Here is a 24,276-nt window from a genome sequence, read left to right on the forward strand (position 1 = left end):
TTGAAAAAACGCCCACATACATGTGATTGTACCTAAGCAGCCTCAGTTCTCAGGCAGTGTCTATGGAAACCGAATATCCACTGACATGAACAGAGAGAAAAGGCTAGGAAATGGAGAACACAAGAGATGGAGGTTCATCGACTGATAGCGAATGGGAAAGCCTAGTGCGTGGGCTGACCGGGGGTTTCTGCCGCACAAGCACTCATAAATTTGCTGTTTTCCCTCCCTACCAATCCCTCTCTCTCTCGCTCTCTCTCTCTCTCTCTCTCTCTCTCTCTCTTCTCTCTCTCCTTCCCTCTCTTCTCTTTATCCCTGACCCCCTTCCTTTAAGCATAATGATAATTGCATGCTTTATGAGGAACTGAAGCAGGAGGGCAATGCATAGCTCATCTACACGTCACGAGATAGGATGGGTACGATGACCCCTCTCCGCCATTACAGTGATTAAATAAGACGGACTCTGTCCCTATATAAGCGATGCAGATCATAGTCTTCCTCAGCCCTTGGAACTGGAAGGTCAACTCAGACCTTCAGACTCAACTTTGCTAGTGATAGACGTTTAATTCATGACAGTAATGTCGGTATTTATGAAATCCTCATGAAGTCTCTGAGATATACACACAAACATGGCTGTTCTCCGTTTCTCACTAGAGGAGTTAAGGGAGTTAAGAGTTAGGGGACTCTTGTCCGTGATTATTATTATTTGATTAATATCGTTAAAATATGTTTACAACCGTTTCCCGCTTACAACATGAATCGCACCAGCCAAATAGGAAACATAGGGCCAGATACTAAATTAGCGTGAGACAAGACTGCAGTCTCATAAATGCGCAGATGGGAGTGGAAAGTTCTGCGGTCGATCTACTGACAATGTGCAAATTAAAAACACAGACCGATCAGCTCATTTCCATTCTGACCAACACAATCTCCCAAGAGCAAATTTAGGGTGGTTCTCAGTTCTTATTTGTGCATCCTCGTTTCCTTTCCTCTTGTCTCAGCTCCACCCCCTGTAGGATGCGAGGGAAGGCTGCAAAGAAAGAAAATGAGCTTTTTTTATAGGAATACTTGATCCCTCGAGCGTCACTTCATAGCGTCATCAGCTGCACTCAAAGGATCTGCCCTAATGTTGCTGAAGTTTGTTTATTTAAGAAATTTATAATAAATAATAATAAAGCAAGATACCCTATTTAAACTGCAAAGGTAAAGTATAAATTAAAATGATTGTGTGACCGAAGTGAAAGGTGGAGGAGAATTTACACGTTTAGCCGATAAAACACTGACGCAAAGGATACACCTGTGTATCCTCGCTCATAGCTTGTCTGGAAGCCTCCTCACTCCTCGATCCTCGCCTCCTCATGGTGCGATTAGAGATGCCCTTTAAGATGGTGAGGAGGATGACGAGGAGGGATATTGAGAAGCACCCTTAGTCACAAACAAGCAGAGACAATGATAATCAGGTGCGGGTAATCTACTAACAACACAGGCGCAGCAAACTAAAAATAGTGTGGCTTGGCAATGTGTTCAGATTAGGTTCACTGGCATTCCAGGTAAATTACCTCGAAATGAACCCTTCTAACACGTGCTCTCTGTTCTCTGCGGCTTTTTTGGGTGTTAAATAATGATGCAAATACCAGTAAGTTGCATTATTTATTCAAACACTCCCTATTCAAACACTTTTTTCAAATTCCCTGAAAGGGAAACTCGTACAAATGCATATGCAAAAAGTTCAGCCTCAAAAATAACCCTGTCCACACCTTTTCAGCACTAATTTTTCTGTGTATGTGTCTTTAGTCAATACTAACAGTAGTTTTTACCACTATATGATGGTTTGTGCTGCCTGCACAAGCTGTTAGTTAATCTGGTCCATATTTTTATAAAACTGTATTGATTTATTTTTGTAAAGGCGCCATCTTAAATGAGTCTAGTTTACTCTGAACACAATAACTTGAATAAAACGAATTTTCACCGCATGCAGCAATTGCACTTTAAGTGGCATGCAATTCCACATGCAAAAATGGCAAAACAATTTCAGGAATTTAGCCGTTTGTCATTATACATCATAATTTGTGTATGTGAAATACATTATAAGCTGAAGCATGCAGAAAAGATGAAAATACTTTAAAATGGTCGATATCAGGTCCTCATCTGATATTAAAGATGCGTAATTTGATACTTGGAACAATAGCATATTATTTTGCCACATACAGAGCTTAAAGTGCATAACATTTCATACATGAACAGGACATTTGTACCGTTATTCTCTGTTTTACCTCAAGGTGCACCTTTTCCCTTTCATTTTATGTTTGTAATCTTTGTTCGGTTCTTCCTTCTACTCTGTCCTGCTCTTCCCTTTCATCTTCACCTTCTCTCTCTCTCTCTCTCTCTCTCTCTCTCTCTCTCTCTCTCTCTCTTTCTCTCTTTTCTCTTCCACCCCTGCTCCAGCTAATTGCCGCAGAGCTCACTGATAGAAATCAATGTGCAATGTTTGATTGTGAGCCAAAACACAGGAAGGTGAAGCAGAGAAATGAACATCACAAATACACAAACATACAAACTCAGCACTTGCATATCTGATGCTCGGATGATTAAGAGGTGTCGAACACAAACATTGTGCATTTGTTGGGTTTCTCACAGAACCCCTGAATCAATCTGCCCATAACGCCATTAACTATATTTGAGCTGGCTTATTATTCATTTATTGCATTAAAGTCAACCTCAAATGGCTTTGAGCAGCATAAAATGCAATAACTTACAAATCCAACAGAGTAAAAGATGCTGCTACTGCTATAAAATCTATTAGCAAACATTTTCAGCCTTTTTACATTGAGACAAAACTTAAAGAGATATTTTATCCAAAAACGTATAATTCTGTCATCATTGTCTCATCATGTTGTTCCAAGCCTGTATGACTTTCTTCTGTGAAACAAAAAATATATATTTTATATTTGTCTCTGTATTTTTATTAGGCAATGAATGTGGAGTCCAATGTATATGGACAAAAACAGAAAGATAGAATTGTCTTTATTGCGTGAACCCTTTATGGGTGAAATTGATTCTAATCCTTAATAAAATGCTGTGATGCAGGAGGGCTTCAGCAAACTTCGAAGGGCCCAATTATTCAAATGAACACATTATTATTAATACAATTAATATGAATATTAATAAAATAAAGAATGTAACTTAAAATTGCAAAATTAAAACTAATAACTATGTTTTCTATTCCCCAGCTTCTTTATCATAATTATAGTAGGAAAACTGGAGGACATGTCTTACCTTACTGTATGGCCTTATAAGATTGGTTTGGACATTGAGGGGCTTTTGAGTCAAAATAGTTGGGACCACTGGCTTCATTTATTTCTGTAATTGAGCACTATTCAAAAGTTGCTATGTATTCTGACAAAATCATATTTTTTTGTGAATCACAATTATTTCATTATGTTATAGTAGATTTTTTTTTCCAGTGGGCGATTCTTTTTGAAGGACTGTCAAAAAGCAAGAAATGTTTCCCCTCTCTGTTACCTTTCACGTGCACAGTCGCTCAGGTTTGGGACTGTGCACGTTCTTGTGGTGCCACCAGCCAAGCAGAATAGTTATTTTTCAGTTCTCGAGTGATTAGTCACATGACATTTTACAACTCTATCCACTCGCTTCAAAACACAATTGTTTTGCAGATTTTAAATCCTGCATTTTCAGCTCCAGCCAAGCAGCCACTGAGATGAATGCGAGTGCTAACGGGCAGCTATTTCTCCAGGTATTATAGACCTGCTTGGTTTAACGGCCATTTTGATTGCAATTCCGTTTGGTGACACTAGTGGCACAGAAACTACAAACTTCACCTCAAAGTATTCTTGTAAAATGCATTATTCTATTTTCTCAAAGAAAAAGCTGTCATCTTGAAACTGAAACGAAAACCAATACTGACAGACAAAAAACCCTAATCGACTAACCCTGTAAAAGCAGAAGGTACTGCTCGCCTGTAATCTTTCTTCTCGACCTGCAAGCCTAGTGGAACAGACTGTATGGAGTAAAGAGACTAGTGTAAATCTGTCTTCATGAAAGCTTCTTTGATAGGCCTCTACTCTCATCTCATCTCCACAAGCATGCCACTAATGTTCTGCCTCCCAGCCAAAATATCCCCAGCAACACCTGGCACCATGAAGAAGAAGAAAAAAACTGATTAAATCATTAGAGAAACACATGGGAGGACGAAAAGGAGAGAGTGGGAGATGAAGGAGGGAGAGTGGGGAGGTAACGGGGGGGTTGGATGAACAACTTCATAAGCTTGGCACTGTGCTCCTGGTGCCGTGCCCGTTGTTTATGTCCACACACACATCAAAGGCTGCGGTAATCGCTGCTGTTTGCAGGCCCACATCTCTAGTTCACCTAGACTGACCTGTAATGTGCTACGGGCCAAAGCAGTGGCGGAGGGTGGCAGGTTCCTCACTGAGCAGCCCAAAAACTGTCTGAACCTGGCATGTCAGGTTCTTCTAGCACGCTTAATAAATGAACGTTAGGAGATGAGCTTCCCATAGCACAGCGGTTGGAGCAGCTCCAGGTCTTCACCAGCTGTGCTGCTCTTGTTTACAAGCCACCGCCTGCTGCTGGAGTGGCCTCGCGACAGGCCTCTGCTCCGAACCGCATCCTCGGGCTCGCTTGAGTAGCCGAGCCCAACCAGAGTGGATGTGGGTCTAAACATCCATGCATGTCCCTCGGTGCCCTCTGAATAAGCATAAGGCCATACAAAACGTGGAAATGTGGTGTTTCAATTCACAAACCTAACTCTGCAACTATATGTTTCTCTGTTACAGGAAACTTCAAAGGATTGTGTAAGCAAATAGATCACTTTCCAGAAGACACAGATTATGAAGCAGATGCCTCAGAGTACTTCTTACGTGAGTGCCTCCATAGTGTTTCAGTATTCATGTTCTCACCATCTTGTTCTTCCTTGTTCAATCTGTGAGGCATTTCAAGTAGTACCAGATATTCTATTTTTGCCAAAGTGCTATTACTGCTTAAACAACTGCTTGGGGGGGGTTTGGGGTTCAAAAAAAAAGTTTGGGGGAGGTTATTTCTCTCTGCAAAACTCTGCAGGTTTCCCACGATTCACAGACATAAACATATTCTTTGCTAATAATTAAAAAATATTTTAAAAAGTATTCAAATTCTATTATTATTCAAATAAAAATAATAAAATATGCTGGATATTTTAGCTTTCAGACACCAATAAGAATGTAGTACTCTAACCACCAGCTGTTTTTTTTTTTTTAAGTAATTCTTTGTTATTTTTAATTAAAAAGGGAATCAAATATTAAAATTGTATTAATAATTAAAATATTAAATATTGTGGATTATTTTAGCTTTCAGCTACAAATAGGAATGCAATACTCTAACCGCTGTTTAAATAAATACCGGTAGTTATTCTTGTTCTTACTTTTTGTAATTCAAATGTAATCGAATATTAAAACTCTATTAAAATATGAAATAATGTTGGTCATTTTAGCTACCAATAACGATGCTGTAATATACCTGTCAATTAACATATTTTACCATGTTTACTGTCAATTCTTTTCACAAAATTCAGCAGATTTCCCAGCAACAACAAAAATCAGCAAAAATGCAATCAATACATAAATAAATAAAAATAGGGCCTGGTTATTACTTCCCAGCTGTTGCTGGCAATGAAATGTCTCTCACACTAAATTACTGCAAAAGAGATGTATTTCAAGTAATGTCCTAGTTTTTACTTTGTTCCACCTATCGTTGGTTTTCTCATGCTGTTCAGCCGTGTAAGGATGGTCTGTTGTCTCTGCGGGAGAGTGTGAATGTTTCCTCACTCTGTTTAGATTCTCAGCAGCGGCAGACTCTCTAGCTCATACAGTACAGCTCAACTAGGCCCGATTACAGTACACTGGCTCCCTCGTAAACACAGAGCATTGATTTCCACTCTTTTTTCGTCTGCGCAAGCAGACCCGGGAAGTGAGTGTCAAACAAGCCACACGCATCAATCCTAAACTCACAAGCAGGACTATCAGTTACTGTCATCAAAACAAGGGCCTGAATTGACTGGAAACAACATGGTAACAACCAAGAGTAATTAAAGATTCTGGAACTGTTGTGGAAGAGGACAATGCCGGACTGGAGAGAGAGGAAAAATTAGTCTAAATGCCAGATTTACAGGGCATGTCCTGGCCCATTGGGACTGTTTTTGGACTGGCTGAACAAGTGCTAAAGCAGTGTTAATATTACTGACGAAAACATTTGTTAGCAAAAGTTTTTGGGATTTCCTCAAACAATGAAGACGAAACCAAAAAATGTGCATCGTGACAGTCATTAAAGGATTTTAAGTAAAACAAGGGGTCTAACAGTTTGCAATTGTGACTTTTGAAGTCACGGTTCCGTGTGTTTTGGTACAGCAGTTATCATTTAATGATGTTGGTGTCATCTCGTGTGAGGCAAGCTTATGCTACATGACTTTTGGCTGGATTTTGCTGTCGCAGACAGATTTCCAAGGTCTGCGACAAAACCCCCGGATCATTTGATATTATCGCCATGTGATCTTGTAGTGCGTGTAATGCAACGACAAGGTGGAACTAATCCAGCCAATCACAGCGCAGATGGTATAAATAGAAAGCTCTCATAATCACTTGCGTGAATTTCTCGCTTAAATTTATTTGAGAACACGTTTTTTTTTCCCCCTCTGTTGGTCAGGACTGCCTGATTTCTGAAATTCTGATACAAATTTCTGGTAGTTTGTGCACCTTGTCAACATTGTGTTGTGTAGTAGGCTATGTGCGTTTCTTATGATGACAAGAAAACTTAGTATGAGCACCACAGCAGGTTAGGTATCTTACAGTCCTGTAGTGTGAGGTTGCCCTTAGTCATGGAAAAAGGTCATCAACAAAAGTGTTTTTTTTTCATAGATTTTGTTACTGAAATGAACACTATTGCGCTCTGTTTGTTTGCGTGGTCCGCAACTCCTTTATTGAAGTGTAACGGAGACTCGCTTGCTGTCAGGATGAGCCATTATGCAAATTGGAAATACTTGTGTGCCCTTTAACATTTATAGATAATGATACAACCGTCAAATGTCAATTATGCGCTGAGGAAAAAAAGGTCTCAAATGCATTTAACAGCACAAGCATCTGACAGGACGACAAGCCACTTTAAACTGCAAGCTTATGAGTTAGTTTGAAGTGCAAATCTAATGTTTTGGACAACTTGGATCATGCACTTCTCCCACTGCAGTTCACTCTGTGTTCTTTGTTATTTTTTATAAGTATTATCATTATTATAAATGTATCGATATAAAAGTATTTTCCTATACGACGAGTTTTAAATTACAATCGGCACACAAACAGGAGTGTCCCATTTTTACCCCCATTTGTTCTATACACATGCATGCTGAAGCAAAAGAGCCTCACCAACAATGTTATCTATATAGATTAATATATAAAGATTGAATAATCCAATCATAGTCAAAATGATGCACGTGCACAATATAGTAAACTTAACTGTGCAGAATGTGTAAATCACAATGTAAATACATTTGTTCCATATAAACAAACAAAAACACTGACAATGAATAACTAAGCATGGCCGTTGTGATGCATCAGCATGAGCACCAGGTTTTTGTGTCAAGTAAAACACATTGGACACCTGAGACCTTTTGTGCTATTCACCTATGCTTCGTCCAGCTGAATGACCACTAACTGATCCAAATCAACATATAACATTTTCAACTGTTACTTCTTGTTTAAATCAGCTCAGACTGTAACATTTAGCAATAATAATATATTAGAATGTCATGTACAGCCAAGAGCCTTAGAATCACAGCCAAGGAACCAGGCTCATCCTTCAGAGCATTTGCCCATCCAGTCAGAACCGTTTAACCTACTTAACCGAACACCCATTGGTTAGATGATGATATCAGATAAAAGACCATACAATTATCTCAGTACAGAGCCTTCTTCTGTATCGAAGCTTCATGCATCACCCCAAACAGGTGCCTGACCTGCTGTAATTTAATCTCTAAGCCTGTGATTATAGCTCATGCATTTAAACAGCGCAGGTTACGCAGTTATGCGGCAGAGTTGACCCCATTGCGGTTGATCGTTAATTGACAATGTCATAATGATGCATTCACTTTCTGAGCGCCCGGTTCTCAATCTGAACGTCTGAGTCGGATCTGTCCAAGCATGTCTCGCGCTTTGGGCTGCTAGGTGGGTGCAGAGTCAGTCACATTGCATGCTAACTCCACAGATACAGCCTTGCCAATGAGTCTTGGTGCTTTGAGCACTTGTGCCTTCCCATATGTTTAGCAATAAACACAGTTCAGACAACAAGTTCAAGCCACTCAAAGAACGACACCCTTAGAAAGGGGTGAATATTGGGACTAGTGGACAAGGAGTGGTCGAGATGACATGCAAGCTGGGACAGAGAACTACCGCAGACCTTACACGCTCTGAGTGTGTGTGTGCACGTACAGTATATATGAACGCATGTGTGTTTGTCCTTTTCCTTAGCTGCAATTGGACGAATAGGCCGCAACGCTCCCAGTGGCTTGTGAATTAGGACACTTACTTCCATAAATATTTCAGCCTCTTTCTTATATAGGTCAGTTTTCTGTCTCTCTCACTTTCTCTCCTCTTCTTCCTACTTTTCTTCTCCTTGCCTGTCTATGTCTTATCCTCTTAGACATCTGTTCTGTAGTAACTTTGGTCACCAACTGTGTCCTGAGTGACTGGATATCTACAGAGTGAGCAGATACAGTGGTGTAGGTTTCAAAAGTAAGTCATGCATTTACATTTTCTTTATTTTTACCAATACGAGGTAACAAACATTGTGGGTATAAAATGGGTGTTTTAGCTAACCTTAACGACCAAGTTGTTCTGAATCCTTCAAGAGCAATCCAGTCACTGAGGGATAAGCGCTATATGCAATGCCACAAGAACTGGCTAGCTGAACAGGTAGTGCAGCACGCAAGTGCACTTATAGCATTAATATTTGCTTGTTGAAAAAGCATGTTGTAATACAGAGTATTTGTTAATATACAGTTGTAATCGAAATTATTGCTTCTGGCAGCGTTTGATGAATCTTAACCCATTCCTCATGACCAATGGCCTCCAGTTCAGTAATATTCTTGAGTTTACGTGCTGCAACCGCCTTTTTCAAAACCCACCAGAGATTTTATATGGGGTTCAAGTCAGGCCACTGTAGAATCTTCCAGGACTCATTCTTCAACCACACCTTGGTGGAATGTGAGGCATGCTTGGGATCATTGTCCTGTTGGAAGGTCTAAGCTTCAGCTTCCTCACTGACGGCATGACGTTTTCTCCTAGGATATATTGCCTTCCACACGCTGAGAATGCAAAGCAGCCCCAGAGCATCACCATGCTGAACTGTAGACAGTTTTCTTTTCAGCAAATGCTTCATTCTTCTTCCTCCAGACATACAAAGCAGAATCCCAAAACTTATATGGCTTATTTATATGATTTTGAGCACTTTTCTTGTGCTTTTGGGTCAGTAGTGGTGTATGTCTTGGAGTTCTGGCATGGAAACCGCATGCGTTTAATACTCGCCTTACTGTGTAAGCTGAAACCGCAGTGCCTGTGTCCACCAAATTTTGTTGCAGGTCTTTTGCAGTCACTCGAGGGCTTTTCTGAACCCTCAAACCCACACTAACGACACCTGTTTTGCAGATTTGTGCTGTTGTGAGGGATTCTATTCAGGGGGATGAATCATTTTAAGACTGCGGAAGTCATTAAAAGTTGCATTTTCAGTTGAATTTGAGGAAACCACTTGAAACATATGTTGTGTTGGACTATTTGAATTACTTTTGTTTGATTTGTTCATTGCAAACAGCTGAAAGTCTGTACATTTTGCTAATAAACCTGATTTGCAATGGGAGTTGAATCATTCCGATTACAACTGTAGGCCTGCAAAGCGATTATCTATACTACTGGTCAAAAGTTTTTAACTTTTTAAAGTTTTTAAAGTTTTCAAAAGTTCAGTAGTTTTTTTTATTGTTTTTGTCTCATGATCAAAAATACAGAAAAAAAAAGTAATATTGTGAAATATTACCGTATTTTCCGGACTATTAGTTGCTCCGTATGAGTCGCATCAGTCAAAAAATTCGTCATGAAGTTCGCACTGGACTATAAGTCGCATTTATTTCGAAATTTATTTCACAAAATCTAAGACCAAGAACAGACATTTAATCTGGAAAAGCAAGTTATTCAACTACACAATAGCACACAGAACAACAGGCGGAATAGGTGTCCGGCATGTTAACGTAACACAGGGTTTCCCGCAGCACTTTGGAACTAAGGCGGCCGCCTAAGCAACACACGCCTGCCGTCTTAACTACGTCGTCAAAAAAATGTATATGAGCGATATCCGCTGCGTTACTCTGTCCTGTTTAGAGCTTAGATTCTCTGCCGAGCCTGATATTTCCCGCCGCTATACTCGGGCCGGGCCTGTGATCTAGAGACGTGCGGCGCGGGACTAGATTTAATCGCAGAGTGAAGATTCATTATGCAGTCAGCTTCATTGATACATGAGATCGCGATGAACTGAAGTCAGCTTTTTAGGAATTATTAAGGGAGCGCACTTTGCGCGCATTCAGTCATGGCAAACCATGCATGCAGCCTGCGTGCTTTTATGTTAAATTAACAGTGGTTTGTGAATGTTAATGCTTTAATAACAAATCATGTATCAAGCATTTATGCTGATGTGTATGGTGGCGACACGTAGGCTAACACAAAGTTAAGTTAAGTTACACAAAGTTAAGTTAAGTTACACAAAGTTAAGATAAGTTACACAAGTTAAGATAAGTTACACAAAGTTAAGTTACACCTTAACTAGTCTCGCGTAGCCAGACCTTCAGACTGACGGCTGAAGGTCTGGAATTCATAGCAGCTTTCTTTGGCCAAGGCCCGCCCATAAGGCCGTTTGACCGACATGTCAAACAACCAATTACAGTTAGTTTCGTTTAGCGTCACGTTTCGGGGCGTGGAAATGTCCCCACAACAACAGACCGGCGTGCAACAAGTCTCCACTAAGTGCCTCAAACAAAACTCATGGACATCTCTTAAAGAGTCTATGCCGTGAACCTCGCATACTTTCTACGTTTAGCTGATCTTGATAAATGCTCATTGTCACTCATGTAAACACAACAGTTTTTCTTCCGCAATCACACGTCTGCGCCTTGTTTCCCGGCGGACCGAAAATAAACGCGACACTTGCGCCCCCCGGAAATCCGATAAAATTCAACCAATCAGATGATGACTTCAACATTCCTGAAGTGTTTCCAGTTAAGTGTACCATATGCATCAGACGTTTAGCCAACGTTCTGTGGCTAAACACTGACGTTCCGTCGCTGAGCGTGGTCCGTTTGCTCGAACCGCAAAGAGGCATCTTGAGAAAGACGCCGCTTCAGATACAAACAGAGAAAATAAGTGTGAGTCGCGCCGGCGACCTCACACACACTCAATAAGTGAAAGGAAAGGCGCCGGAACGCGCAGCTGGAAGGCGACGAAGGCGGCGGTGCCAGCAGCTTGTCGTGACTTCTCCCGCTGAGGTGCTCTCTCGATGGCGCAGCTTCTTCACTCGGATCAGCGATGAGTTGTCCTCGCTGAAGGATAAAAAATCAGAGTTCATAAGCCTGTGAGCGAAATATATAGCCCTAAGCCACGCCCGTTTCAGCTGGACGTGACGCGGGAGGGCGCGAAGCGCCCTCATTGGGTGTGACGTCACTCAAGGGCTCGCTCGATTGGCTTAAGCTTTTGCCGCACAGCAGCCAATAGGCGCGCGAGCTGTCTCGCCTAGGTCTGTATGCTGTGGCAAAGCGTTTTACATAGATACAAAATTAAGGATAATTTTTTGCTTCAGTATTCTCGTGGAAAAGGATTTTCCCCAATGCGTTGCTACGACAACGCAGTACTCGTTCCTCTCTCTAGAGAGAACCGAGGTTACGTTAGTAACCGAGTACGTTTTCTATTTTAATATATTATAAAATGTAATTTATTCCTGTGATGTAAAACTGAATTCAGCATCATTACTCCAGTCTTCGCGATCCATAAATCATCATAATATGAGGATTTGCTGCTCAAGAAACATTTCTTATTATTATCAATTTTGAGAACAGTTGTTATTTTTGTGGAAAGCCTGATAAAAAAAAAATTTATCAGGATACTTTTAGGAGAAAAATGTATTGTGAATACTAGACTAATGTGACAGGTCAAGACTGTTACATAATGATAGCTTTTCTTTACCAGTTAGCGCTATGCTAAACATGTAGGCTTAGCTTTTAGCTTGCTAACTAAAGGCTGACTGAAAACACAAAGGGAAATGTTTAATTTGTCCCATTTTAGCTTTGGCAATATAATGTGAGATGTAATTTAAAATAAATGAATTACCATATTCTCATGATTAAGACCAAGGCTGAATTTGGAAAAGCATACTACCATTCTACTACTGCAATATTTACACTAACACTTAGCAGAAGCTTTTATCCAAAGTGACTTACAATAAGGAACATCACAATCAATTTGTCATAAGATCCAACAATATTTGTAGTACACAATTGGCTAAATAGCAGAAATAGTAATAGTAGCATGCAAGTATGGGTATTCTGAATTTAGCCTAAATACTGAAATTTATTAAATATTATAGTGATTTTCTATCATTTCTAATTGGGCACCAAAGAAAGTACCAATAATTTCCTCGGCCAGTGGAATTGCTTTAGGGTCTTGCATCACAAGGGTATCTTTTACTAAAATCTTCTCAACGACTCACTCCCTTGCAAACATTTGGAGGAGCTTTTTTGGACTAAATCTGAATAGAAGAATTTTTGATGCATTTAGAAGTGAAATTTCTGCTAGTATCATAACTTGTGCTTTAGTAGACACTGTGGTTTGGAGGATTCTATTATCTCCACCACTCGTGAAACAGTTATGTAAGGAATCAGCGCTTCAACCGAGGAGCCACATTAGTGAAGTGACACATAAGTGATGTCATAGAAAGCGTCATAAGGTTTAGCGATACACCAAAGAACTGACGTTTTTTGAAAAACCACACAGTGCAAATGAAGATTTGGGGAAACCGAGGGTAAATAAAAACAGGTCAGTGTTCAAATCTCTTCTAACACTGCACATAAAATCACATCTATATTCATGCCTGTATTTTTAGAGCCCAACATTTGCATACTTACATGCAAAATTACTGTATGGATTCATGCACATTTTATTATAAGGGGAATTGTGCACTGATTCTCAAGCACCCACGGGTGTACGCTCGCTGAGGGTAATCATGAAAGAAATATACGACATAGTAACAGCACATCATCTACAAACACACAAGCACACACACACTTTCACACAGGCCCTATCAGTGACAGGCTTCTCTTTGTTGGAGTGATCATGGGTATGTAGCCTAGGCAGTGGAATCAGGCATTTCACACATCCACACACTGTTATATAAGAGTGCTGAAGCATTCTGAAGCGCCAGTGGGTTTTTAGATCATGCCGTGTCAGAGCTGCAATCTTCCACAGGACCAAACAGCGCTGAGAGGAGGGGGAGGGGAGGACGAAAAAGAAGGAATAAGAGGGACTGAGAGAGAGATTTTGAGAATGTGAACCAGCTGGTAGAAGAGACAAGAGGGTGTTAGAGACAGACAGAGAGGAGTAATAAGGGTGAAAACGGTAAAAGAGATAATGCCTGAATTAATTTCACATGTTTTCTTTTATGCGCTTTGCTCCATTCCTTCTCTCTTTATCACTACAATTTTGGTTTGCCTTCATCCAGCTAATGAAAACCACAGCATTAGCCATTAGCTTTAGCCTGTTTCTGTTTAAAATATACTACTAACATTGACCATTAAACAAGGGGGATCATGCACCCATTCATTTTGAGAGGGTGGTCCTAACTTCGTGCCCTATGACTATAGGGTCAATTTTGTTTTGTTTTACTAAGTAGTATATATTTTTAGGGCTGTCAGAATTAATGTGTGCAATTTGTACACATTCAAATTCCCCCAAAAATTACTATTTAATTCGATTTCAAAAGAATGGTTAGAAACCATGAGATTAACTGTGATAATTAAATTGTATTGACAATGTTGTCACTAGTGTTCACTAGTTTTAAGAATAATTTACAGTATATATTTTTTTCAAGAAATTAATATTAAGCCACTTTTGATTAAATGACCCAAAAGTGACTGTAAAAACATTGATCATATTATATTTAAAATAATAATAAATTAATTTAGTTCTTTTGATTTCAACTTTCTATTCATCAAAGAAAATGTAGCATGTTTCCACAAAACTATTAAGCGGCACAACTCAGCGTTGATAATTATAAGAAATGTTTCTTGAGCAGCATATTAGAATTATTTCTGTGGAGGCTCATGTGACACTGAAGACTGGAGTAATGATGCTGACAATTCAGCTTTTCCATTACAGGAACAAATCATATTTCAAAACAGATATTTTACATTTTAATAATATTTCACAATATTACTGTTTTACCAAACTAATATGGTCAAATAAATGCTGTGTGTGTGTGTGTGTGTGTGTGTGTGTGTGTGTGTGTGTGTGTGTGTGTGTGTGTGTGTGTGTGTGTGTGTGTGTGTGTGTGTGTGTGTGTGTGTGTGTGTGTGTGTGTGTGTGTGTGTGTGTGTGTGTGTGTGTGTGTGTCTTCTTTTTTTTACTCGCAGAGTAGGTATAAAAGGATTTTTAAACATGAAGTTCGAAAAGCCCTGCTCTGACATAATCAAAGAAAAAACAAAAATTAGAATTATGTGTGATAATTTTAGAGTACAAGTGGACAATCCTGACCCAGTACAGATTTAAATTTTTCATTTAAAATTATAATTTGAGGAAGCTGAGCTATCAGCTAGCCTGAAAACATCTCCCCCTCTTGTTTGAAAAAGCATGACCCTTTTGCATTAAACTACACTAAGTAAAATTGTATCACAACAACAGAATTTCACAACAGGGACACATAAGTTTCATAAAGACAAAGCGTTTGTAAGTTTCATCATAAACGCGAAGTGTTTTGTACATTAGTTATCACGATGGTGTGAACTGCTGAACCTACATGTCGACTACCAGCAGGTGCTCTGGAGTATCAGTGTCTGTATGGCTCTCCCCCTCACAGGCACACGGTGTGGCCAAAACTGGCTGTGACTGGATGACCCAGACACACACACACAGACGCACACATACCAAAACACTGGCCGATAAAATCAATGAGGCTGGCCGAACAGCAACGGGTTTGCATGTGCGGAGGCTGCAGTAGGTTAGCTCAAGGCAGAGGATGGACTGCTGCTATAGTAGAGAGCAATAAAAGAGGAAGACACCATCAGGCCCACCATCCGGCCTGATCATCGGTACAAGCGTGGATTTAATTCATCCTCATTCCCTCGCCACCTCTTTTTTTTAACCTTTCTTTCTTCCTGGTGCTATCCCTATCTCATTTTCTTACTCCAAACATGACAATCCATCATAGGGCTGGCAGGGGGGATGGGGCACATGCCACTGAAGCCTCAGGCCCTGGGCATGGAGGACACACACACACACACACACACACACACACACACACACATGAGAGTGCAGGCCACTGCCTGTGTCACCTGATATGACATCGCTTAACTTATAGAGATTCCACACGCCCAGCCGACGGATCCATGGTCATAATAGCAAAGGCCATGCTCTGCATTATTGATATATTTAGACCACAGTTGTCCTGTTGGTCATGTGGATTGCATCACTGTGTACTGTACCAGATTCCCAGCATTACCAGGACCGCAGAAGCCGCTTATTGGGCTCGAGAGGCACAAAATGCTGTATGATACTGCACACTGTGATAGAGATCAGTGGAGCTCAATGGAAATAGGTGGAATATTTTGTAAAGGAGAATTTACAAAAGTGAGGAATCTGACCAGTTTTGTTAATGATATTAGTGTTTTAAGGCATTAGCGGTTATGTAATGGTCTTAAAAGGACAGATAAAAGACTTTGTTGCAATTGAAAAAGGTAAATACAGCATGATCGTGACAGGCTTGGAGTAAGTTTATCAATTAGTTTAATGCTTTTTTAGGCTATAAATAAATAAAGTTGTGAGGACCATTTCACACTACACACTTTTTTTGGCGCAGAACTATTTTGCTGTGCTGCTCATGCTGAATTAAAGTGACAGTGCATTGTTCATGGTCAAAATAAACATGGGTTGACACGAAAAAGGAACAATTTCACCATAAAAGCATGTAAGTGAAGTCTACTGTGTTTCACAGTCACCATATGACTTTCAGCACTATGTGAAAAATACAACAACAAAAGAGACTACTAGGAGTTGCAAAGCCCACAAAAGCATGTATAAATTATTTAAACTACAAGTACAGCTGAAGTTGAAGATTCACTTTCTCATAAAAAACCCCACACTACACGGCATGTTATGGTTTAACATGTTAAATGCATCACAGCTGAGTATTCCGGTGATCGTAAACAAAAGCACGTGACTGGAGGTCTGCACATTCAGCAGCGGTTCAGTTGCGTGCTCGGCGTGCTGCCGGTGTGAAAGCACTGTGCTGCGTCTGCTCGGTATACATGCAGCTCGTGCGCTGCTTCCGCTCTGCTTGCATGTCTAGTGTGAAATGGGCAGAAAAAAAAGGAAATAGCACTTACATCAGTGGCTCCCAACTGGTAGGTTGTGTTTTTATAGGATACCAGGGGAAAATATAATTCTAAAATGCTATAATAAAATGCAACTATACCCTAACAACATACTGTAAATAGTTTTTTTGAAAGGGATAAACTGCTTCCCATATCTTTTGCTGTTTATGTTGATGGCAGTCAAACTCTGGTATTTTGCTGCAAATTGTCATTGTGATTTATTCACTTGGTAAAATAATCCAAATGTCATCATGGATACGTTGTGTGACGTATGAAAAAAGCCATCCATAAAAAAACTTTGAACTGCATTGTTATATTGTTTCATATTGTTTACTGGGGTGCACTTATAATGTTAGTATGATTATTACTTAAAAAAAAAATCATAATTGAGTAATAAAAGGCATTTTCCTAGCCTGATTTTAGCCCTCTGATTTGAACGCTCTGTTTGAAGGGGCATGTCTGTGTGAGACTTCCGTGTAAACGCTCACTGCTGTGATTGGCTGTGAGATATCAGTGTAAACGCCCACTGCTCTGATTGGCTGTGAGATATCAGTGTAAACGCCCACTGCTCTGATTGGCTGTGATGCTTCAGTGTAAACGCTCACTGCTGTGATTGGCTGTGAGACTTCAGTGTAAACGCCCACTGCTCTGATTGGCTGTGATGCTTCAGTGTAAACGCTCACTGCTGTGATTGGCTGTGAGACTTCAGTGTAAACGCCCACTGCTCTGATTGGCTAACATCTTTGCAAAATAGCTAGTAGTACATGTGGAACTCTCTCGAAAACTTTTAGCATGTTTTACTATTACTGCGCTCAATGTTAACTACTCATGAAAAGTGATAATTATAGCAATACAATTAGATCTATGACATCATATTTAGATCGTTGTGTACCTTAAAATGCAATGTAAGTCGCTTTGGATAAAAGCGTCAGCCAAATGCATAAATGTAAATGTAAAAGCCTGCGCAAAATTTGCTGATTTACCAAAGAATCCAGTGAAATATATTGAATATGAATAAATAATGTTCAACTGAGACATTCACATTGTTGAAAATAAACAACCACATTCCCAGCATTAGGATCCTTTGGAAGGTAATGTTATTTTTAGTCCAGTGAGTGACCCTGTGGCCTTTTCACTCCTCATCTCACTAACGCCAGTGGGCGGGGCCAAAGTTGATTTTCTCCTGCAGAGGCGATCTTTCACGACCTTATTACGACATTAAGAGGCACATTCCAGGACGAGTTGTTCGCTGGGCCTGGTAACAATAAAAGACGATTTTGGACTAACAAGGACGTTTTCAGGTCTGAAACTTTCAGGATATTCTTATAATATGATGACCTCTTATATGTCAAAACCTCAAGGAAAAATTTATTTCTCATTTCATGACCCCTTTAAAGAGATTTGTTTACTTTTTTAAGATCAACAATATTTGTATACTTCCCATGTTGGGTTGCCAGTAAATGCGCAGTGTTAACCATGGGTTCAGTAACAAAACCATTGATCTTGATGTCACATATTATGTGAGACCCACAATCCCCATTAGACTTATCACTACTATGATAAAAGCATATTCGTTTAGAGTGATAATGTCATTCTCAGCCATTTGTGTCTGGAAATCATTTTTTTTTTTATCTTTAATAATTTAGTTTGAGAGCATTACAGCTACCAAACCCTAAATCTAGTAGCCTATGTAATGTAATGTTCTCAGTTTCCTAAGAATTGCCATGAAGCACATTTTTTTTGTAGAATTTATAGTTGTTTTTGGGGAAAACTGGCAGTGGCTAGTAGATTGTGGAGCAGTGTACGATATAGTGCTAAGTAACACAAATGACGGTAAATGCTGTATGTATGTATATATATATATATATATATATATGACCCCTTAAAAATAGAATTACAGTTATTTTCAATTGTAATATTTCACAATATTTTACTAATATATATATATAGTCCAGTGGACTATATATAAAATATTGTGAAATATTACAATTGAAAAAAAATGAATTTTATTTTAAAGGGGTTATAAACTAATATATATATATATATAAATCTTGTGTGAACAAAACTTTCAATTAGGGTCAGATGAACCTGAAATCACCCAAAAATAAAAATTCTGTCAGTAATTACTGCGCAGATATACTACATAAACACACTCAGGCCCACGGAGAATATAATGAATAGTGGAATAAAGTCGTTAGCTTTGTTTGTTTTTTGTGCACAAAAAGTATTCTCGTCACTTGATAAACTTATGGTTGAGCCACTGTAGTCGCTTGGACTATTTTAACGATGTCTTTAATAACTTTCTGGCCCAGCAAGTTTCAATCCCTTAAGAAGCCTATGGAGGAGTGAGACAGCTCTCAGATTTCATCATAAATATCTTAATTTGTGTTCCGAAGATGAATGAACGTTTTACGGGGTTGAAACAACATGAGGGTGAGTAATTACTGACATAATTTAAATTTGTGGGTGAACTATTCATTTAAGACGGATTCATCGACTAGTTGTACAAACAACCAACAGACTAGTTGGTTTTGAAAATATGTAATTTCGTACATTCCAAATTGTTAGAGGGGTGATTAGGATTATATAGCTGCAGTGTGTGTGTGTGTGTGTGTGTGTGTGTGTGTGTGTGTGTGTGTGTGTGTGTGTGTGAGGGCAAGGTGCTGGGGCAGGGCTAGATTAATAAGCGTTTGTAGTATTCAATCAATGTGCCTGCAAGCTAAAGCACCTGATTAGCATGACCCTGTCCTGCACATCAGCACATTCAAGCCTGTGGGAGGCTGATTAAGTGTGAATGTTAATTTTCTTCCACAATGCTGTCAATGAGCGTGAGAGAGAGAGTGTGAGGGAAAGACGGCGAGCAATGGATAGAATGAAAGTTCAAAGACAGCCACTGTCAGAAAGAAAGTGTATTCATGCGAGTGTGAGAGAGCATTATTTATTATGCCCCATGTGTAGCAGCTCCCGCTAATTCCAAGCAGTTGTTCATAAGCAGTTATTTCATACATGCAGCATTATGAAGGCATATCTATGAGTTGGTTGGTGTGTTGCACCTAAGGTTTAAGGTTTGGCTGGTTAGCATAGCCTAGTTAGCCACCACTAACTACCATAACTTTAGGTTTAGGTATCTGTTTGCATCCCTATTCACCTCAAGTCCTGTGCTGTGCAACCCGCTCGTCATCATGAGCAGCGTCACCCTGAAGGGTCTGCTCGAGCCGCCAGCATCTTTGACCTCCACTTAAATCAAAACCATGACCTCTTAGATAATCACACGTCTCCTAACCGCCTCTCTGAACCGATCTCCCTCTCTTATCTGTTGTGGGACAAGAACCTCAGTTCACGCCCTCCCATCCTCACCAGCCATTAGAAGGGCGTGAGGTGAAAGTGCTAATTTGGCCCAGGTCAGTGTTAGCTGTGGCACAGAGTTTGGGAGTGACAGGATATTCTTCACATAGGCTACTCTGCACTACGATGTGACTGCTGGAAACATGAGGGTTGTCTTTTTGAAAAAGGGCTTTTTTTACAAAGGAACTTTTATTAGACCGTTACCAGGATTGTGTGCCTGGTTGCATTTGAATTGGCATAGCCAAAAGGATGCATAAGTACAATTCACACTGAATGACTTCTTTGAAAGTTTTTAAAAATGCTTATAGCGTGTTTGAAGGTTTACTGGACTGAAGGACGAACACAGACAGACAGGCTGATAAAGATAGATAAAGATATAAAAGAGCTATTATGAAAACATTGTAGAGTATTGTATTCATTTGGACATCACAGTACCATATGGATTTTTTTTAAGTACCATAGCATGGCCCATAAATAGGATTATCATTCAGTACTGTGGTATATATTAAGGCACTATAGTATTACTATCGGATAGCTTTACAACCCATCACAAAAGGTGTTTTTTTTTTTTACGGTGACCTCTTTTGAAAGCATAAATGAAAGAATGGACTGGTAATATAATTTAATCAATATGCACCAGCTGTGTACAGCTGTGAGTCTGAGAACAACCTCTGATAAAAGCCCCAGTTCACAAGCACAAAGCGTTCTAATAGAAGGCAGCATAAAAAAAAACACTGCTGCTTTGCTCCTCTCTTTTTCTTGCTTCAGGCTTGACTTGCCCCTGACTCTTCTCCTCTTTGCCCATTCCACCATGTTAATAACAACCCGCAGGCAGTGTTTCTGCCCCTGACAGACCCTCAAACGCTACACAGGGCTTGTGTGAAAATTTCCCTGTGCTTTGTGCCAGTGTCATGCCTGGGGAGTCTGGGCAGATTGCCGAAAGAGACGCGCTTACCCTGGGGCATCATTATGAGTCCAGCTCCCCAACAAACCTCCATCCTAAGCCTTCGGTCCACAATAGCCTCACAGACTCACAAACAGAGCAGAAGACAATGAAAATATACTTATTCATACATAAATTGAAAAGCTCACGAAAATGTGTTTGATGTAACTTTACAGAATGGAGCCAAAGTCATAACAAATGTGAAAGATGAAAGTGCAATAGATCACACACAACAAGTATATTCACACCAAGATTAAATGAATATTCATAGGGCTAAATTCAAATGGAATTCAGTCCTGCACACTAGGTGGCGCTGACCGACAAACAAATTGTGACAATTTACACCAGGTAGTCTCAGCCTCAGACATCATTATACGCACGGACCGCTGGCTGAACGTCCGATCCATATAGCACACTTCAGGATTTTCAAAGTCATCCTCTAATTGGTTAAATTCTACAGGATGTCCGGGAGACGTGTGTGTCACGTTCTTTAACGGTCCGCCTGGAAACAAAGATGGCGTGACGCCAAACCCCCTCATGGAATAAGAACTGCTTCATGTTTACAACTGTGACAATGAGCGCTTATCGGGATCAACTAAATGCTGGATTTATGTTTGTTAAAGGATAACTCTCGCCAAAATTGATCCTAGGCTATTTTTGTTAATCTACCCGAGTCAAACATTAGTGTAAAAGCATAATTAGAATGGAAACTCCACTTTTAAGTTTGACCGTATTTTTGTTTTCGGTCAAAATGCCTTTTGAATGGGAGTGCATTGGGCACTACAATGAGAGCATCAAAATCGCTATTTTTAAAACACTAAGGAGGCTCAACACAACATGAAATTGTTCTTGAAGTATCACCAGGGGCTCTACACATGAACTCAAGCATTGACAACATTGTTTGTGTAACACAGAGTTTACTAAAAAGAAAGGTTTTGTACGACTCACTTTATCAGTTATTGTTTCCGGTGGCTGGAATTTTGTCAGTCAAAAGTAGTCGATCTTCGAATGCAACGTAACATGAGGAGAGTAAAGATGGAAAGCTCCTAAAGCTTGTTTCCATATAAATTGCCATGAGCTAATTGTCTAAGTTATCATTCTTTTCATTGGAATTACAAGTTCATGACATTTCCTCATATGGAGTCAGTTCATTACGTTGCATTCGGAGATTAACTACTTTTGACTGACAAAATGCCGGCGGACGGAAACACAGTGAGTTGTTCAAAATCTTTCTTTTTAGTAAACTCCCGTGTACTCAAACAATGTTGTCAATGCTCGAGTTCATGTGTAGAGCCCCTGGTGATACTTCAAGCACAATTTCATGTTGCCTCCTTAGTGTTTTAAAAATATCAATTTTGATGCTCTCATTGTAGTGCCCCATGCACTCCCATTCAAAAGGCATTTTGACCGAAAACGAAAATAAGGTCAAACTTAGCAAGCAAGCAAGTTCTTTGGCGTAGGCCCCGTCCGTAGCTTGCAATCCGAGGGTCCGGACTCTGCATATCCTGCCTGAAGACGAAGGCAGGGGCGCAGCCGACCCCCTGCAAGGTGTGGGAAGGGTCCATCCTGGTGGTGGTGGGGTGGATGGAGGTGAATGGAAGCGTCAGCATCTGCGAACTCAGACGTGTGTAAGTACTGATCTTTTATACCACAAGTATAAGAATATGATTGGATAGATGAGAAGGTAATAAGTGACGTAACGATTGAGTCTTCCTGGCAGAACTTATGCTAAAGCTTTAATTTTCCATTCCAATTATGCTTTTACATGAATGTTTGACTCGGGTAGATTAAAAAAAATAGCCTAGGATCAATTTTGGCGACAGTTACCCTTTAAAGATGTTATATGTAAAGTTTGCAGCATAGACTCTTTAAAATACGTCCAAGAGTTTTACACACTGATCTGTTATTGTAGGGACATTGATTTTACATTTACACACCTCTAAACATGACGCGGAACAAAACAAACTGATTGGTTGCTTTACATGTCAGTCAGACATCATCTGGGTCGGTCCTTGGCCAATGAAAGATGCGATGGAGCCCAGACCTTCTGCCGTCAGTCTAAACCTCTGGCTACGTGAGACTAGGTGCACACACCTTTCAAAGTGAACATTTTAACAAGCTTAACAGCATTTTTCAATCCTTTGTGGGAAATATGCAAAATTAACTCAAAGTGCCAGGGGAAAAAAATTAATCCATCTTCAGTGTCACATGATGCTATTGCTATATGCTGATTAGCTGCTCAAGAAACATTCATTATTGTTATCAATGCTGAAAACAGTTGTGTTGCTTAATATTTTTCTTTGATGAATAAGTGTATATTACCAGACTAACAAAAGAGACCAGCAATTTCTGTAGTACAAAGGGTTCATGAAATTAACTGGCTCTAGAAAAGATTCCCTGTTTCTTCGTAAAGAAAAAAAATTGGTCTGACGACGGATTAATATTTGTGCACGGGGTAGAATGGAAACCCATTGTTTCCATTCAAAATTTAGTTTGCAATGAAAATTTGCCAACAATGTTCGGCCTCAGTGTGAAAAGGCCCTCAGGCTGGTCAGTCTCCGGCTGTGATCAGTGCAGGGAGCCTGGGGAGAATCCACCTCTCTCTCTTCCTCCTCCAGAGCCTCTGCAGCCATGGATACAGCGCTGCTGCCTGATCCGAGGGGTCAAAGCCAAGGTCGCAGAGCTGCGAGTGCCGACCGGAGATTTTTATGAGTGAAAGCATGTCTCTATGAGCCCACGTGAGTCCACAGAGCTGATTAGGAATGTATGAAGTTAGTGTGTGAGATTCACACTGGTTCTAGGAATGTCTCAGCATCTCACTGAGCTTATAGAACGTATTATATATTATTAGGTATTCTGGAATTATTTTTGTAAAGCATGTTCTGTCTATTGAAAATATCCGTTACCTTAAAGCTTGAAACATTAGCAGCGAATCCCATTCCCAACAACTGAAAATCAACACGGCATCCTGGTCTCAGAGGACACTTCTGTCACCTTCAAGCCTGTCGTTTTAAACGCTTGTGTCAACAATCAATAGATTTAGGTTATTTTATTTTCCTTTCCCACTTTCACATCCTGCCTCACATTCTTTCCTGCCCCCTTCGTGTCTTTGTGAATGAGGCTGATGGATGAGAAGGAGTGATATGTCTTCTCTGTGCTGTGACTGGCCATGTCAATATCCCCAGGTTTATGTTGTGTGTGTGTGTGTGTGTGTGTGTGTATATGTGTGTGTGTGTGTGTGTGTGTGTGTGTGTGTGTGTGTGTGTGTGTGTGTGTGTGTGTGTGTGTGTGTGTGTGTGTGTGTGTGTGTGTGTGTGTG

The 24,276-nt window shown here is 40.0% G+C and overlaps 1 protein-coding gene and 1 long non-coding RNA gene across 2 annotated transcripts in view; one reads left to right on the forward strand and one right to left on the reverse strand.

The window, feature by feature from the left end:
• The window catches only part of cacng2a (calcium channel, voltage-dependent, gamma subunit 2a), an 85,368-nt gene that overhangs the window by 47,261 nt on the left and 13,831 nt on the right, over positions 1 to 24,276 (forward strand). Inside the window, exon 2 of the mRNA XM_079629970.1 lies at positions 4,809 to 4,892. Coding sequence (XP_079486096.1) covers positions 4,809 to 4,892 — 84 coding nt within the window. The remainder of the gene's footprint in view (positions 1 to 4,808; positions 4,893 to 24,276) is intronic.
• LOC307007729 overlaps positions 1 to 24,276 on the reverse strand; it is a 65,431-nt gene that overhangs the window by 35,604 nt on the left and 5,551 nt on the right. The window lies entirely within an intron of this gene.

This window comes from Phoxinus phoxinus (assembly GCF_949152265.1).
Source record: "Phoxinus phoxinus genome assembly, chromosome: 1".
Classification (NCBI taxonomy): Eukaryota; Metazoa; Chordata; class Actinopteri; order Cypriniformes; family Leuciscidae; genus Phoxinus; species Phoxinus phoxinus.